This window comes from Poromitra crassiceps, assembly GCF_964638095.1.
Source record: "Poromitra crassiceps genome assembly, chromosome: 3".
NCBI lineage: Eukaryota > Metazoa > Chordata > Actinopteri > Beryciformes > Melamphaidae > Poromitra > Poromitra crassiceps.
The window spans coordinates 62193977-62212437 of NC_139625.1; the positions used below are offsets into that span (position 1 = coordinate 62193977).

At 42.1% G+C, this 18461-nt stretch overlaps 1 protein-coding gene across 3 annotated transcripts; it reads right to left on the reverse strand.

The window, feature by feature from the left end:
- Nucleotides 1-563: 563 nt before the first annotated feature.
- Nucleotides 564-16822, reverse strand: arl13b (ADP-ribosylation factor-like 13b). Of its 3 annotated transcripts, none has more exons than XM_083634086.1 (10): nucleotides 16237-16822; nucleotides 13902-13972; nucleotides 12633-12882; nucleotides 12176-12281; nucleotides 10346-10548; nucleotides 9772-9883; nucleotides 9125-9275; nucleotides 7182-7301; nucleotides 5989-6057; nucleotides 564-3092 (listed from the first exon to the last, which is right to left on the reverse strand). In XM_083634086.1, the coding sequence occupies exons 1-10, from the start codon at nucleotides 16293-16295 to the stop codon at nucleotides 3079-3081; spliced, it is 1155 nt and encodes a 384-aa protein (XP_083490212.1). In that variant the 5' UTR covers nucleotides 16296-16822; the 3' UTR covers nucleotides 564-3078. The 3 variants fall into 3 exon arrangements, with proteins under 3 accessions (XP_083490212.1, XP_083490211.1, XP_083490213.1); XM_083634085.1 differs by having other exon boundaries at nucleotides 564-3246; XM_083634087.1 differs by lacking the exon at nucleotides 5989-6057.
- Nucleotides 16823-18461: the final 1639 nt, after the last annotated feature.

Below are 18461 nucleotides of genomic sequence, written 5' to 3' on the forward strand. Positions count from 1 at the left end.
AGTTGTTACATTTTTTTTTTAGATTCGTTTTTGCCTTTGTTGGTGGGGGTGGCATGCTGCGGGGGACCACGGGTCGGATTCGAACCCGGGTCAGCCACGCTAAGGACTAAGCCTTTGTTGTACACGCTCTACTAAGCTGAGCCACCAGGATGCCCCTACAATTTGTTTTAATTTTGTGCTATCCATCCATTAAAAAAAATCCCCTTCAAATGGTATATATCTCATTGGGTGAAGCTTCATTTATCTTACTGTACAGCTTAATAACACTGATTTGCAAACTGTTTCACTGTGCCCTAGGGCAGTTCAATTTGCATTAGTGACACTTCACTACTGTAGTGTGTAATCAGAAACAAAAGAGATGTCCTGACTGTGCGTTTCATAAGTGTAATGAGTTTGTTCAGTTCACTGCACTGAGAAAGAATAGTGATGGTCGGGACTGGGAGGTTACCTCTATTTTCTCTGGTGGCTATGCTCATACAAATAGACTTATAGGAAAACAAAACAAAAAACAACTTGATTATAATCATTAAGGATTATTTTTCAATACACCTTTTATTGTGGCGTTATAAAATTCAAACTGAGTAGAAAAAATAGTTTAACATCGAGCTCATTAACAAGGAGTGATCTTTTTTAACTATGGACTTAAAAACACAAAGATGTAGATTCTATTTGAAGTGATATTTCCCTTTAATATACTTTTTTCTATGCATTAGCTTCATATTGGCTTTTCAGGCATCTGTAGCGATGTCCCCATCACGGCGCAAACACAATGGAAAACAGAAGCGGTGCCAGGCGTAAATTCAGCTCAAGCAGGAGCCTCGCCATTCACACCAGAAGCACTCCGTTTTGCTCCGCGCCAGGCGGTTACAACTTGTACTGACTTCATGCCTGGCTGCAGGGCTGCACACAATCGCTTGTGGCTCGCGTCAAAAATAGACCAGACGCGGAAACTATCGATGCAGGCCGCGAGCCACCTGCGCCGCGGTCAGTGTGACCGCTCAAATCTGTTAACAAGGGCATGGAAACTGCCTGTGCTTTGCATCGTTTCTGTTTCAGTGTATTCGCGCCGCCATCATGTTGCAAAAGGGAAAGAAAAGGGGAACTAGAAACTAAGAAAAGCCTTAAGTGTTAAGCCTTAAGAGTTCACAGCACAAGAATTTCACATGTGATACTACGGAGTGACAATAAAAATCTTGAATCTTGAAATGCCAGAACACCAATGGTTCACAGCTCAGAGAGCAAATGTCTGAGGCTCATCACGCATGAAACCTTTTCCCCAAAGAGAAATATCACTTTAAAAACAGATATACAGTGTAAACAGCAGAACGGATAGATTCTGTAGGCCTGTAGACAAATAAGACAAAAATATATTTTCATATATGTTTACATAGTTTTAACAATAAATAAAAACAAATCCTTTAGGAGGCGGCTGGCAAGAGATCGATAAAAGAGCACTCGATTAAGAAAAAGTTCCCTACCATGGATCACAACAATCATTACAATGTACTATGCCGTTCCCTTTCATGGCATTGTTTCTCCAATCCATACAAACTTTGCAGTGTTTAAGTGAAATGTGGATGCATCTCATTACTAAAATAGAGCAATTAACTACGGTGATGTAGTGGAAGTCATTTTCATGTGCAGTGTGGCGTAGCGAGCGGCTCCGCACATTTCACCCCTGAAGAGGATCATTTCCTGTGTTCAGCTGTGACTCATCCTCATTTGGCTCCACTATTGTAAAGAGATAGGTTTCCCACTCGTTTCTTCTGATTTCCCCCCCAATTATACTTGGCCAATTCGCCCTGCTGCCCCGTTCGCTGCACCCCCTCTGCCAATCTGGAGAGCCATAGACTAGTACCATGCTTCCTCCGACACGTGCAGGGAGCTTCACCGGCAGGACGTAGCACTTCCCTTCCGCCCCCAACAGGCACCCCGACCGACCAGAGGAGGCGCTAGTGAAGCAACCAGGACACATACCCTTAATCCGGCTTCCCACCCGCAGACACAGCCAATCGTGCCTGTATGGATGCCCGACCAAGCCGGAGGTAACACGGGGGTGGGAACCTGCAACCCTCGTGTTGGTAGGCAGGGAAACTGCCGCTGCACTACCCGGACGCACCAGGTTTCCCACTCTTTAAAATGATCACATTTAAAGCACTCATAGCTGTGAAAAGCCAACTAGAACAGTTCTAATTTAGACAGCTTACCCTTTTCTCCAGATTTACGTACGTTCCCAATATCATATTCACTTTGTCTGAAGCACACCTTAAGCATCAGTGTAACTGGATGTGAATACAATATGGGGAAATACAGTTCAAGTGTCATTTCAAATGTCAGTATGTATACAACTCTATGTCAGTATCAGACAAAAACATACATGTAACTTAAAGTTATAATGAACATATTTACATTCTTTGTCTATGAAAAAGCACGTTCGTTGGACACATGATGTCCAAAACCATCTAATACTGATATTAAGAATAACAAATAAAGTTTAAAACTACAGTAGCGACAAGACTTCAGCAGCAAAGATGCCTTCGTCAAATGGAGACTGCATTTGTAAAACTTGAAACTTAAAAATATATAATAATCCAGTTCAGGCAAATTCCGTTATTTCACACAGAATTGTATCAGGCTCTGAAACAAAATCAAAGAGTATAAAAGCCAAGAGACCATGACCTCGAGCTTTGTTGACAACAGTGCTGCTGCCATTTTGGCCTGAAAATGCCTCCTTGCTCCAATGGGAAACAGCACAGAACCATGACAGAGACATACACCATGACCGGGAGGAACACAGGTAATTTCGGTACAAGTACTTTTGTACGGCACTTTGTAGACAGGACGTTTTACTGGCGTCATTACGGTAGTGTGCTTCAGGCCAAAATGGCGGATTTGCTGTGTGCTGATGTTGCAATGGAACGACCTTTTGGCCTTCAGTTCTTTGCAAGGTTAAGTTCTTTGACAATAGTATGGCTTCCGGGCAAGATTCCATTCGATGCCCCTCTGTTTTTGAACATGTCCGTCGGGCTTCTGAGACTGCCACATCCCCAATCTGTTGCAGTGACTGTTTTTGGATGTCTATACACTGCGCGCTTGAGACAGAAAGCAAAAGGGGAGAGCCGTGATTGGAGGAGAGTTAAAGTCAATCAATAAAAGGAGAAGGCGGGGGTTAAGAAATGACATCATGAGTGTCGCCGTTCGGCCGCGGCCTAACTGAAAGGGGTGGGAGCGGCTTCCTGAAAAAATCTGTGGAGGGGAGGAGGAAAGGTTATGACTACATCCACCAAGTCCTGAAACACAAACACAACCAGTCATTTGGAGGTGACACGATTACACAGCAGGTAGTTTCAGCAAGGCAATGGATTAGTCGAAGGCACATTGCAAACACATAAGCATGACTGGCAGTGACTTAGGGGTTGCTCTGACGACTCCTGTGGTAACCAGGGCAGTAGTTGGCAAATAATCTTGTTTTTTCTAATCTTTTTTTTTTTTTACTTTTGTATTCATTAGGGCTGGGCCGATAACTTCAGAATAACTAGAACGACCGCACCGCGGATATATGCCTCCACCAACAAGTGAGCAGTCGACATCCATGTCTGTCCAGACTTTGACGTTTGACCCAAATGTGAAGAAATTCCGTCAAGGTCTTACTGAGATATGGCGTTTTTGAAAATGGCATTCGTGAGGTCACAGTGAACTTGACTTTTAACCACTAAAATGTAATCAGTTCATCTTGTTGAGTCCAAGTGGACGTTTGAGGCGAACTAGATGAAATTTCGTCAAGGCGTTCCTGAGATATGTTAACGAGCACGAAACGAGTGGTCGTGAAGTCCCAGTGACTTTGAACTTTGACCACCACAATCTAATCAGTTCAAGTCGACGTTTGAGCCAAATTGGAAGAAATTCCGTCAAGGTGTTCCTGAGATATTGCGTTAACAAACTTGGGAATGGCGTTCGTGAGGTCACAGTGACCTTGAACTTTGACCACCAAAGTCTAATCAGTTCATCTTTGACTCCAAGTGGACGTTGGAGGCAAATTTGATGAAATTCCGTCCAGGCGTTCCTGAGATATGTGAGATCGGCATAAAAATTGGATCGATACTCGAGTGCCAATTCAATATATATTGCGATTCGATATTACAATTTATTGTGATTTTTGGTTGTTTTTTTAAACACTAGAACGCGGAAAAAAGTTTAATCATACACTTCTAGAGATTGCATAAGTCATATTTCCAAAAACAATGTGTACAGTCAGTTTTTCTGAGATTTATTTGAGCAGCATCGTTACTATACTGCACATAAAAGTGGTAAATTAAATGTACAATGTACACAGGTGTGTGTGAATTGACCTGGATATAAAGCATCCGTAGGGCAAAATAATAATAATAATAATAATAATAAAGAGGGGGATAAAAAGATAAGATAAAAAAATCGTGAAATAAAATCGCGATATGGTGAATCGATTTTTCCCCACACCCCTAATATCTGTACAGTAAGCCCGGATACTAATGATCATACTGTATGATCGAACTTCAAAAAAGTGGAAGTCCTCTACTTTGATCTTTCACATTAATGTTATATGACAAAGTTATAAAAACAGTAGAGCTACCCAATGAGATCAAACCAAACGAAAAGTAATTTAACGTAACAAAACATAATGATTTTCTCTGATCACGGATGATCCACAAATGACCCAAAATGATCGGAAGACAATTTTACTAAAACTTATCAGATACTAATTTTTCCAAATCTATTGGCCCACCCCTAGTTTCTTCTTCTACCCGTGGTACAAAAACCATAATATTCTTGAGGATGCTCCTTAATATCACGATTATGGGAAGTCTGGAGCTCTGCTTCGGCTCATACCTATTGCATCACCATCATAAGCATACTAACGGTGCAGATCATGTCCTCTCTGGTATTATTTCTATAACAAGCTGTAAAACGTAAGACGATGTAATCAAAACGCATTAAGCTATGAAAATAACCATAATCCTTTCAAAAGTGTTAAAATGACAGGAGGTTATGCTCAGCATGACCCTAAAACAATGTAAGCAACAAGAGACAGACAGCCGTGTAAGATGCTGCACAGGGGTAAATGGGAGATGCAGGCTGGGGGTAAATGAGGATGAATCCAGACACTCTGCCGTGTTGAGTTGATTAAGATGTCTGCCACCATGAGGGATCCATACACATTCAGAGGCATGCCTGATCAAATGCAGGGGAGAGGGAAAAGACAGTGATGTTCTGTGATGCTAATTACCAGTCAGAACACATCTTAAGGCAGACCGAGCTCAGTGTTTCCTCTGCAAAAACGCAGCAAGAAAACTACCACCACCACTGCTAACATATGATTTCACCTGATTCCTCTCTAAAACAAGTATAGTGCTAATTTAGAGTATAGTATGTGATTGTTTTTATGATAAATTATCCAAAGAAATTTGTTTTTTAGCACAGTGAAACCTGCACTAGAGAACCATAACCAGGTGGAACTAAAAATAAAATAACATCCAAAACCACTAGTGCTGTATAATATCAGAGGAAACACTGAGTTAGTGCAGTGACAGTTAGTGAATGAGTTAATCCATAAAACCGGGTTAATGAATGGATGAAAACAGCTACAGTATCTAATGGAGTTAATGCAGGAAACAAATTACATAGTTGTTAAAGGAGAACTCCACTGAAAAACAATGATGATTTATTTTGCACATAATCTCACACATCCAAAAGCTGTAAACAAGTTATTGAGAGTTGATTTGAGTTAAGTTGTGGACCAGTGATGTCATTTGTGCATGAACGACATCACTGGTCCACAACTTAACTCAAATCAACTCTCAATAACTGCCAAACTGTTTACAGTTTTTCAGATATGTGTGAGATCATGTGCAAAATAAATCAGCATTGTTTTTCAGTGGAGTGTTCCTTTAATGTTGAGCATGAGGGAACAGTTAGGGACCATGCACAACTGGACTTGGGAGGCAGCTTTACCAGAATGTCTCGAGTCCCCAAGAGGTTCTAGTTTTGGCAGCCTAGAAACTTTGGGTGTGGCCCATCCCACTAAATTGAGAGATACAGAGCAAAACAAACAAACTCCAGTCATGACAACTGCCGCAAAACCTGAAAACAAAGTCCAAAGTGATGCTGACACTGAATTTTGTTCATGATCTGACCGCATCGTTCAGAAGAATGACCAGAAACACTGTGAATGCATCCGACAGAAAATAATTGTAATATTAATCAAAAAATGTAATCATATTAATAGTAAAAAGTAAATTTGAGCCTTTTTCCCCCACAATGAAAATGTCTTTTTTTCATAATCATATCAGCCATTTGCTAATCAAGTAATTCAAAATGAGACAAAGAAAACAAAGAAATTTGGCACAGGTTTCACATGATTTCCCTTTTCACCATCTTTCCTTCCTGCCATTACTTAATCCCCATCTTTAAATCATCTTTGTTGCCTTACCTCAGTGCAAGTCAAGTCAATCTAATGGGATATATCTAGGGTTTGTACAGCATTTTATGAATCAAATTCAAGGACTTTTCAAGGTACTTAAGCAATTTAGAGACTCATCACATCTAATGGGAGCACAGGGAATTTTGGCACCCATATCAGAATCAGAATCAGAAGCACTTTTATTGCCACAGCATGCAAGTTACATATGAGGAATTTGTCTTAGTGTCTGTATGCAGCGTAGCGGTCAGATCAATATACAGAATACAACATTGTGATTGTCTTTAGCTAGCTTTCCTACTTCTTTGATCTGACCGCTACGCTGCATAAGACAAATTCCTTCTATGTAACTTGCATACTGTGGCAATAAAAGTGATTCTGATTCATATCAAGTCAATCAAAGTGTGAGACGACAGGAGACAAACAAATATGACGATGGGATTGTTTACATGTGTGATTGTGTATATGAAACACCAGATTGCGTTAAAAATTAAAGCATTTTTAAGGAGTATATTCGAATTCAAGCATTTCCCTAACCTTGAAAACATAACTGTTCAAATTAAGCATTTTCCAAACTTTCAAGTCTTTGTGCGAATGTTGTATATCCATCTCTCCCTCACCCCACTCTCCATTCCCTCTCTCCGAGTAGTCGTCTCCCCTATCCGTCTTCCGTGTGACAGAGGCTCTCCCTGGGGTGCGGACTAACCTGGAGGGTGTGCAGACTAACCTGGAGGGGGTGGGGGTGTGGGGCTCTCCGCCGGGCCGTCCTCTGTCCTCAGCGGGTCCACCCGGTGCTTCCTCTTCAGATGCAGCTTCCTGCTCTTCTTCTTCACTTGCTCGCCTGAGGCTGTGTACAGAGACATTTGGCCATTTGTTTCACGAGACTAGACTTCCCAAAAACAGCACATTCTGAAGTTCAAAATGGATCACGTGATTAATAAGCAAACGCAGGCAGAAAACTCGACTGAATCTAGGCGATGTTGAGGAGACCATCTCCTCTCCTCGCTTCAGCTTTCATCAGTGGACCTCAGCACAGTCCACGCGCTCACAGAGTTTCGAATGTGTTCCCTTAACCCATTGATACCTGATGCAGCATTTACATGTATATCCCTCATTTGTGTGTGTATCCCTTTAACACATTCACTGCCAGCCTTTTTTCAATACTGTAGTTAGCTTCTGCCAGAGGGTTTTTTTGAGGATTCTGGCTCATTTTACAAGAGCCGAGGATTCTTTTCTGCTTTGACTTTTTGAACACAAAGTTCACAAAAGTACTAATAGAATGTGTGCTTTCTCTGTCTAAAAGAGTTAGTTTGTAGAGTTAGTAGTTATGTAGATATTAGCCGTTGAGTACAGCATGGTTTCAGAGATTTTCAGAGAGTTTTGAGATAAATGGATTTTTAGAACCACCTCACGTGCCTGTGATTATGGGTGCCCTTGGGCAAGTCTGTATACTGTATTGTGTTTGTGTGTGTGTGTGTGTGTGTGTGTGTATGTGTGTGTGTGTGCGTGTGTGCGTGTGTGTGTGTGTGTGTGTGTGTGTGTGTGTGTGTGTGTGTGTCTCCAAACTCCTCCCTCCGTCTGTGCTGCTGCTGCTGGCTCCGCGGCTGCTCTCGGGCAAGTCTGGATTACTGTAAAACGGGCTCGTTCGTTTCTTGGGGTGTCGGCTGAGAGCTTTGATGAAGCTTTTGCGATTCTGGTCTTATTTATGCTCAAAGGTACTCGAGTGAGTGTGTGTGTGTGTGCGCGCGCGTGCGCGCGCGTGCGTGTGTGTGTGTGTGTGTGAAATCGAAAGCGTTTTCGCCCAGCTATTTCCTTGAGAATGGCTTTCTCCCGCGGCTGTTTTTGCTGGCTTTCTCTCTGTCTGGAGAGCACTGTCGCCACTTAGCTGGTCGGTAAAATAGATTATACACATTCTCTTCCTCCAATATTGGTATAGGAGACGTAAAAGGGGTTGATCGATGTCCCACCGTCAAAAAAAAAAAAAAAAATTTTAAGCCGAGATATCTCGTCTTTGGCACTCAACGGTTGGATCCTGTAAGCCGAGATATCTCGTCATTGGCACTCAACGTGTTAAGAATGCGAACCACGTCACGTGGTTTGCACTCTTAAAGGGATACACACACAAATACTGCATCAGGTATCAATGGGTTAACATATTGTGTTTTCTTACTGTGCATCTATCTTTAACTATCACATAAGCCTGGGTTTGAACTCAGTGAAGAGATTGGGATTTGTGTGAAACTGCTGCTACATTTGACTCGATACCTCCCCTACGAAAACTTTTTAACATCTTGAACAAAATAGGTGCTATTGACTCTAGATATTAGCTCAATAATCTGCTTTCAAAGTAAAAACAGACTTCTGGCTTAACTTGTACAAGCTCCCATTCACTCTCCATATGGTGCAAAGCATGACCACATGCTGCAAGCAAATGCTCTTCAAAGCTGTCAGTTTATTTAGCTTTTTTGTGTCGCTTCCAAGGCAGTATCTTGGCACCACCAGACACATTTTTATAAAAGTACTGGCTGTAATAAATGCTGGCATAGAGTAATTTTAACAGGTTTCAAACACTGCAATCAGATGCAAACTAAACTGCAAGTCTAAAGAACGGAGATGAGTTTGAAAATCTGTAAAGCCATGCAGGGACCTTTGCTCGCTCGGCACACATACCGGCGGTTTCTGGAGTTTGTCTTGCGTCATCTGGCTCTTCGTCATTGTCCTCCTCGTACTCCTCTTCCTCTTGATCGTCATCCGCCTTCGGGCTATTGGCCCTGCACTCCTCCAGCTGCCTCTGCCTCTTCCTCTCCTCTTTGTCCTCGGTCTGAAGGGAAGATGAAAACCACAAAGGAATTATCATATGACCTCGGACATCACATCAATCAGGACTTGAGAAGGGTGTACGGTGCAGAGTATCCAAGTCGTGTAGAACAGTGGTTCTCAAACTTTTTCATATCAAGGACCCCTAAACTGACACAAATTAGACCACGGACCCCCATTTGATAAGATTTTGTCCCAGGGTCCATCCATCTGATATGATTTTCGCTTTTAGTTGTTTTATTACAGAAAGTGTATGTCATACATACAATAGTCATACATTCTGTCATTGTGTTACTTATGGATGGAATTACAGTGAAAATTATTATTCCCCTTTTTGCTTGGGACCCCCTGGAACTCATCAAGGACCCCTGGGGGTCCTCGGATCCCACTATGAGAACCACTGCTGTAGAATACATGCTTCATAAATGGCTATGACTCGTGTCAGCTCTAAGTGGCCTAGTACCAGGGCCCAGTGGAGGTTGGATGCTAAAGTCACACACCTCATTGATCATATTGCCTATTGGCTGGAAGGGGCTGGGCATGTTCTCATCATCATCCTCTTCCTGGATCTGCCTGTCTTCACGCTCCGCCTCTTCCTTCTCCAGCCTTTCTCTGCGGACAGAACAGGATGTTAACCTTTCATAATTAAACCTTCCTCCTCAATGACGATGCTGAATTTAAACAGAATTATTTGAGGTCAGCGCACATGTGCATTTTTAATTAGTATTCCTACCCTTCAGTGGTAGTGGTACGCAAATTAATTTTCCCAAATGTGTTTCGCAGCCCGGAGAGATTGCACACATTGCCACTCTTGACATTTCAGATCAACTGCGCCCTCGTTTCATTTACCATTCCATCCTGACCATCTTCTTTCACTTGTTTAACTCAACTCCCATCCTTCTCATCCTGCATTTCGTTCTGGATCAGACTTAAACAGATCTGTTCCGACTGATACATTCCACTCCATTAGGAGTTAAACAGACTTAAACTGATCTGTTCCAACTAGAGTAGATACATTCCACTCCATTGGGAGTTCAAGAGGTTTTATCTGCCACTCGTCTCCCGTGTCCTCACCTCTCCTCTCGTATCCGCCGTACTCTTTCCGCTCTTTCCTTCTTGTCTTGGTCTTCCTGGGCGCGCTGCTCAGCTGTGTCTTTCTGCACGCGCTCAGTAATGGCCTCATAGTCTTTGGCAATGTTGCTGAGGAGCCAGTTCAGGCCATTCTTGATGGACTTGTCCATCTTCTTGCCATAGCCCAGGACTGCAGAACACGGCTCCTGTGATGGAAACGCATAGAGATGAGACGTTTTAAGAAACGGAAACCTGATTTCCAGGTGTTTTCCCTCATGCTATCCTTTGATTACACATTAGGGTGTTTAAGCAACCACGGCTTGGAGCAACGGCAATGGCATCGAGACCCACTTTGCGCATGCGCGATTCTATCTAGCCACCTCCCCCCGTTGTAGCCCAGCTGTAGACTACGGAAGGAGTAGTTTGATGTACCCGGCAGTACGCCGAGCTGTTAGCATGTGAATTACAAGTTTTCATCGTATTTGGCACTGCCATGTATATTCGATTCTATCATTAGTAGTTGTATGATAAAGAGTATATTTGTTAAATATGTCCGCTAATTTGACCAAATTTCTTCTTTGTTCATAGGCATGTCTGCTGTTGCCAGCAGCACTCAGGAAGAAGTAGCCATAGTGTTTTGGTGTCACGCAGCTTAGTAATATGTGCTTCCGGGACTACGGCAACCCGGTTGGAACCCTGTCGCCGTCCTTAAAACATCACTGCTTAAACTCCCTAATGTGGCCCAGTGGTTAAGGATTGTTCCATAAGAGAAATGCAGTGTAGGAAATCTAAAAAATATTCTTGGGCAACTTTTGCCCCCACTGTCTAAAAAATGGGGGCATTTACAATGTTGAGGTCAGTTTAAAAAATAGTAATTATGGCATAAATTTGCTAAAGCGTAATGTGAACACCAGCGCTGCTGTGTGAGTGTGTTCTTCGTCGTCTTCTCCTGGCAGCTTAGGTGCTAGGTGTTAGAGATGGAAATGGAATTAAATGAATTGAATGAAAATTAAATTCTCAAAATCTTGTGGGCAATTTTTGCCCCTCGATCATGGTTTTTAGGCACATTCTGAGATGTCTTGGAGCATTTTTGCCCTTGCCCCTGGCTAATTTCCTACACTGGCGAAATGTCACCGGTACAATTCTACTCTAAATGACAAAACTATGAAATCTAACTATTAGGGGGCATCCCATAACAGAAAGGTCACAGTTTCAATCACTGTGTCTCAGGTAACAGTGTACATTTGCCGGAGACTGAAGCTACTTATTCCTAGTGAAGGCTTAACTGATGAAGACTGTGATATGGTCAGTTTGACTTCTGTTGACAAGATGCACTTATTGTAAGTCGCTCTGAACAAGAATGTCAGCTAAATGCAGAGAATGTAAAATGTGGCTATGACTCTAGTGTAGTTAATGGCTTAATGGGAGCATCATGACATGGAGAGTGGATGTATTCCCACTGGGGCCACCTATGGTAAATATCCAAGGTGTTTGGGATCAAAACATCCAATTCAATCCACTTTATTTATAAAGCACATTTAAAACAACACAGTTGACCAAAGTGCTGTACACTCAAAACAAAAATGTACACGCAAACAAAAATAGCAGTGAAAAACATACACCAAAAAGGCCTATATTTTGCTACACCATCCTTATGGAATATGTTATGAATGTTATGGTGTGTGAATTAATTTGAATGGTAGGAATGGAATTAACTGTTCTAAAAGAAATGAACCCAGCTCCTTATCTATATATAGCTGAAGAGACTCGGTTAAACCAAACGCCGTTAACCTCATCCAACTGCTGTTCAACAACAGGTGCATAAACACTTACGATCTGACAGAGACACTTGTTCTCGTTCACAAGCTTCTCTAAAGACAGGTTCTCAATAATGTCCGCCTCAGCCAATGCTCCCTCCTGGTCTTGTTTGTTGGCAAGGCTGCGAGTCAAGAGAGAAACCAGAGACGTCAGTGACTGTGCTAGTGCAATGAACTGGAAGCGGATGTGCTAAAACATTCACTGTTGTATAATTAGCTACAATATTTAACACAAAAAAAGAACGGAAAATACATTTGCAATCCCAGCTGTGACAGACGTTAGATCTAGTCTAAGTAACATTTTTCCTGTTTATAAACACAAAATGACCAAAATCCATATATCTGCAGGAGCTTGATGAGGCTGTTTATCAATACCAATGTCTCAATGATTACTTCACCAGGTGCTGAGATTTCTCGCTTTGAAAACTCCCGTTCTGGAAAACTACATACAAATCTCCTGTTCTGGCACTCACACAAGGACAGGTTTTCCAGCGATGCGTGGGTGCTGCAGGACCTCGGCCATGGTCTCCCGCGTCTCCTGGATCCGCTGGACATCGCTGGAGTCCACCACAAACACCACGCCGTACGACTCCGAGTAGTAGTTCTTCCAGATGCCCCGGATCCTCTTCCCACCGCCCAAGTCGAAGATGGTCACCTCAAACTTACCCTGCTTCAGGTCGACCTTGGAGAAGCCCACTGTGGGAGCCACATCCTGGGGACTCTCTGCAAGAGAAGAAAACATATATAATAACCACAGAGAATAGGGCCATATGATTTCTGCAAAACGGAAAAAACTGACGGAATCATGGAATTTGGTCATAAAATGGAATCAACTGTAAAACATGGAATACTGCAGAATGTTCCATAATTTGGCTGAAATTGATAGAAAGTAGTGCAAAAAGTAGACAGGGACACGCACATCCAAACTAGGTCACACTGGGCCTGGGTGCTGGATCAAAAGGTTACTTACAGTGAAAAAAGAATGATCCGCACACCAAAACGAGCTCCCGTTATTATTTTTTTATTTTGCATACAGCGTGACGTTTCGGGCCACACTGGCCCTTCCTCAAGACGCTTTCAGCATTTTTTCATTGATAGAAAGTAGGCCTACTGATCAAAATCAAAAGTAGATCTAATTATTGTAGTAACATAAATGATTTCATAATTGTAAAATAGGCCTAGAGAAATTATTGTTTTGGATCAGGGTGTTTTAATAATATAATAATAATGGATTTTATTTATATAGCACACTTTAAAATACAACAAAATCTCAAGGTGCTTGTTTTGAGAGGGGGGGTGGGTCTTGTGTGGGACCCTTACATCAACTCACAACTTGGTTTTCACTTTGAGAAACATGTTCAAAGAGATTGTCTGAGAGAGCCAAGTCATTAAACAAAAGAAAAAAAGAGATCCTAACCCCAAAATTAAAATGAAACAAATAATAATAATAATAATAATTTGGGGGGAAATTAAACAGAATTTGGGGGGGAAAAATTTGATTTCATATCGGCTCCAACAGAGAAGGCATGCCATTAAGGTCAATAAAACCTTTCACATGCGCACATGTAGCTGAATGGCATAATGGTTAAAATAAATATGGATTATGGAATGATAAAAAGATGAAGAAATACAGATTAAAAGTGATTTAGACAAAGGAAACAAGGAGGACAACATTAAACTAAATATTTGTATTATCATAATAAAAGTTGCGCATGTTAGCATGCAGTAACGTGGCTCCTCACCTCCTTGGATCCCTCGGACCGTGGCCGTCTTCCCTGCATTGTCCAGTCCCACCATCACCAGAGTCACTTTTCTGTAAGGTGAGAAAAAAACAAAAGAACAATGACTACACACAAAGGGTACAGGGCACAAAATTGGCACCAGCCACCAGCGAAATAAGTAAAAATATGCAAATGGCTGGGAGATTTGCTTCACTCACCGGCAAAAAAACACACAATGGTAATCTATTGAGTGGCTGGTGAAAGGATACACCGTGGCACACAGGAAACCCTGTACTGAACCAGTGGGGTCTAGAAGCTGTATGTGGGGCAGAAAGACAGCCAGCCTAAACCATGTGTGCAGCCTGCAGACAGCTGTGAGGCTCCAAGCTAAAAGCTGCTACCCGGCATTAGCTCTAATGACTCATGCAACTGTGTCGAGGACGGAGATAAGCTGCTCAATATCTGGATGACCAAGACAACATAAGGATCTGCACACTACAGCCCACTGGATGAGTTAGCATCAGTCAGGTCAGGTGGTGGATGCACATGTGCGCGTGAACACACACACACACACACACACACCTGGACAGCAAGCTAGGAGAGTAGTAAGTAAAGGGCCCAAGTTGTTGGTCTTCCATTGCAAATTTACCATCCTATTTTTTAAATCAAGATGTAACAAAAATTGTTTCTGAGAACAATACAAGATTTCCAAACAGGGCAGAATTTGTTTTTGGCTCTAGTTAGCCAGCCCCAATAAAACCATCACATGCGAATGCAAATTTCCAGTCCGTACGCATGTGTAACCTTAACCTATATTTTCTCCCACATTATACTCATGTACACTGTTCTTGGAGAAGTTGGATCCACTTAATTAATGATTCTATAGTTAAAAAAAAACTAGAAATTATTGTATTGAGTTGAGGTTAGGCGGCTCTTCAACAAGGAGGAAAGGGACACACAATACACAAAGTACAAGGTAAAGGAGCCAATCCATTAGAGACAAGAACACACACTGAAAAGGTGACAGACTCAGTGCAGCAAGACCCTAATCAGAGAGACACTTAAGTTAAAACACACAAAAATCCTCTTGGCCTTGCCTACTTGGCAGCTGAGCATACTTAACTACGACACCTGCGCTGCAAGGACATCCAGCGCACTATCCAGCTAACCGTCCTCCGGAGCCAAGTGGCCTTCATCAGGGAAGCCTTTCGATGTAAACCCCAGAAGGCAGAACACTGAGATAGTGACTGCCTCCTGTCTGCTAACCTATAACCCACCAAAGACCCAGTGGACAGAGCTGGCCTTAGGATTAGGTGAGGATTTCTACCTAAGACCAAAGGATCAGATCCCATACAGTTACCACGTGGGTTAAGCAGTCTGAGCACATTTCGCTGGCCATCACACCCTGCAGCCCTCAAGGTCTTACTACAGTTCTACATGCTCTCTCTCCAGTAACCAAAGGTTATCACCTTAAACAACTGCTGCAAAAAAACAATGCAGTTTGGTTTCACACAGGACTGGCATTATTTTAGCATTATTTTTTACATAAATAACATGAAACAGAAAACAACATTGTTAGGAAAATTGGGACAACTGGTTAAATATGTTAGCCTGGTATCTAGCCCCAATGAATCCTAAATATGTAGACCGACCATGTAATGAAATGTACCATATAAATAATGTAAAAACTGTATTAAACACCACATCAAAATGCATATGAATGCATACATAACAAAGGGATCTTGATCATCACAACACATCTGAGCAGGGCATAGTCTGTAAAGAAGGCCAACAAAGACAGGCACCTTTTCCTTTTCATTCAATTAGCTAGAGACACCCCACACTAGCTAATGATGAATTTTCACATAGTTACATGTTGGCAGTGGGACAATGTCTGCCAACATGTAACTATGTGAAAATTCATCATCTGGCCTTATTGCTCAATTACAACACACCAAAAATCAAAATAAATGCTGTTCTTAAACTGCAACAGGTAGTGGATCTGATCCTGCATTGGGTCCACTCCAGAGGAGAACCTGCGATCAGGTAGCAAGCTAGAGTAATGAAAGTTATAGAACGTGAATGCCTATTGCCTAATCTATTACTCAGCCTTTGAAATATTGATATGGGGGGGGGTGACATCTCAATCTTACAGTTGTCATTTGAACATGTTAGAATAGACTTGACTGGTCGAGAATGACAGGTCACCAGTTTCGACTACTACTCAAATACTTCTTGCAAACTAGGGAACAAAAATGTATTGGTAGGCTGACATATGCAATTTGTAACTAATCTACTTTGGCAAGGAGAGGGTCAGGGGAGATAGATGGGTAACGTTAGGAGCTCCATAACATACCTTGCAGGCTCACGCCAGCGTTTCAACCAATTGCAGCAATTCGCCATCAGACTAAACATTGCAGTCCAGATGACTGTTACAGCCAACTAACGTGACGTTAGTCATCTAGGAACGTCCCACCATTAACCAGCCTTGTTTAGTGGTTAATAACTGCCTAGCTGGTCTAACAAACGTTAGCATCACCTGTTACAGTTAACGTAGCGAAGTTAACGTGTTAAATGGCTAGCGTAACGTAACTAACGTTAAAACGCTTTTGACGCTAGATGGCCGTTACCTGATGCTGATGTTACCAAAACATGTTGTAAATAAGGTTAGTTCGCAGAAATACGAAATCCTGGCTTGCTAAACGTCGACGCTAATGTATTAGCGCTTACGTTATATAGTTAGGTTAGCAACCTAGCGTTAGCTAAAGCTAACCTTGCTAACGTTGTCAGCACAGCCAGAATTGTATATCAGTTATAATACAGGCTGCATAAAAATAGCGCTTGACAATTAAATAAACCCGATAGCTGCCCAAGTAGCTAACGCTAGCTTTCTACTTTGTTTATGCCGTCTTTTTCTGCTGCTAGGCTGCAGCTGCAGACGTGCTTGCGTCACCCATAAGCAACAAAATCTTCTTCTTTCAAATTTCCGGCAGTGTAGACGCTACTAGGCGTATTACTGCCCTCCGCAGGACACGGATATAACTCAAACACACTTCTGTAAAACTGCTTTTGGGATCAGCTGTTGGTTCTTATGGCCAACCAAGATAAGTTCAGATAAAATGGTACAACTCCTAGGTCTGACAAAATGTTATAAAAGTTTCCCCTTTCTGTCTTATATTTGGCACATTCTACCATAGGATGATTTCCCACAAACAAACAAACAAACAAACAAACAAACAAACAAACAAACAAACAAACAAACAAACACTGCAAACACTGATTCAACCCACAATGCCTCAATCTGCCATTTTTAACATAATATATCCGGGTTCCATAGCAATAAGTGACTTTTTTTTAAATCTGAGGCTACAAAGTCAACAAATGATTTATTAATCTTCTTCTTCTTCTTCTTCTTCTTCTTCTTCTTCTTCTTCTTCAAGTTGCATTACTGCTAACCTGACGCTGCCAGATGGATGGAGGTTGGTTCACATTTGTTGAGGTGGGATTGTGAATTTGTGGAACAATGCCGCCCCCATCTGGCGGAGTCAGGTTACATTACTGCCTCCTTCTGGATGGCCTTTCACCCTGGCGACAGACTCTGTAGTCCTGTCAGAGAGCCAACAGTCATGTGACTTTTCTTGCCCCAGAAGTGAATTCCCCATTCATTTTCTCCATAGAAATAAAAAAAATACTTATATTACGAGTTTAAATGTTCATAAAACATTTTACTTTCAGCAAAAAAAAAATAATAATAAAGGGGGGAGGGGGTGGAATCGAAAATTCGCCCCCCCCCCCCCATCCTTCTAGTTTTAGTTTTTAGCTGAAAGTAAAATGTTTTATGGTCACTCACGATTCTGTGGAAGACTGGTTGGCTTGGTTCAAGCCTTAAAACTCGTTATATAAGGATTTTTTGAAATGTCTATGGAGAAAATGAATGGAGAATTCACTTCTGGGGCAAGAAAAGTCACATGACTGTTGTGCCCTTCTCTCTCTTGTCCCACGGGGAGCGCTCTTTCAACAAGCAGGCTCGATTCATTTTCTGCGCATGTCAGACAGTTGGAGCCGGTTGGAGCAGCAGAGCCATACTTTTCAATGAGAGCATTGCTACGAGCGACCCGCTTCATTTCACTATCGGTAAGACTTTTTAAGTTAACCCAATGCTTTTAAGCCCAAATCAAAGAAAAATGCCTTCAATCTGAAATCTGTACACCGTTTTGCTACGGCTTCCGGGTTGAACGATGTCGTCGCAACCTATGATTTCAACGCACCACCGTTTCTGTTTAACTCATTGAGTGCCAAGGACGGACATGTTCGTCATTTCAATTAGTAACGTAGAGTGCCAAGGACGGACATGTTCGTCAATTGCGTTTTTTGACGGTGGGGCGTCGATCAAAGCCTTCTGCCTCTGATGTACAAATATTATAGCTATTGGATGTGTCTAACCTATTTTACAGAACCCTTAGGTGGCGACAGTGCTCTCCACATAACAGAAAGGCAAGGAAAAAACAAAGAAGAAGTCGTTATGGAAACGGAAATCGCATCGCATCCGTATGCATCGATATGCTGAAGCACGTTACTGCA

Coding starts and splice junctions, on each gene's coding strand:
- arl13b (XM_083634085.1), bottom strand. CDS start 16,295: ATGTTTAGTCTGATGGCGAATTGCTGCAATTGGTTGAAACGCTGGCGT. Junction 10,549..12,175: donor ACAAGTGTCTCTGTCAGATC/GTAAGTGTTTAT, acceptor TTTCCATCACAG/GAGCCGTGTTCTGCAGTCCT. Junction 9,276..9,771: donor TAGGCAATATGATCAATGAG/GTGTGTGACTTT, acceptor TCTTCCCTTCAG/ACCGAGGACAAAGAGGAGAG.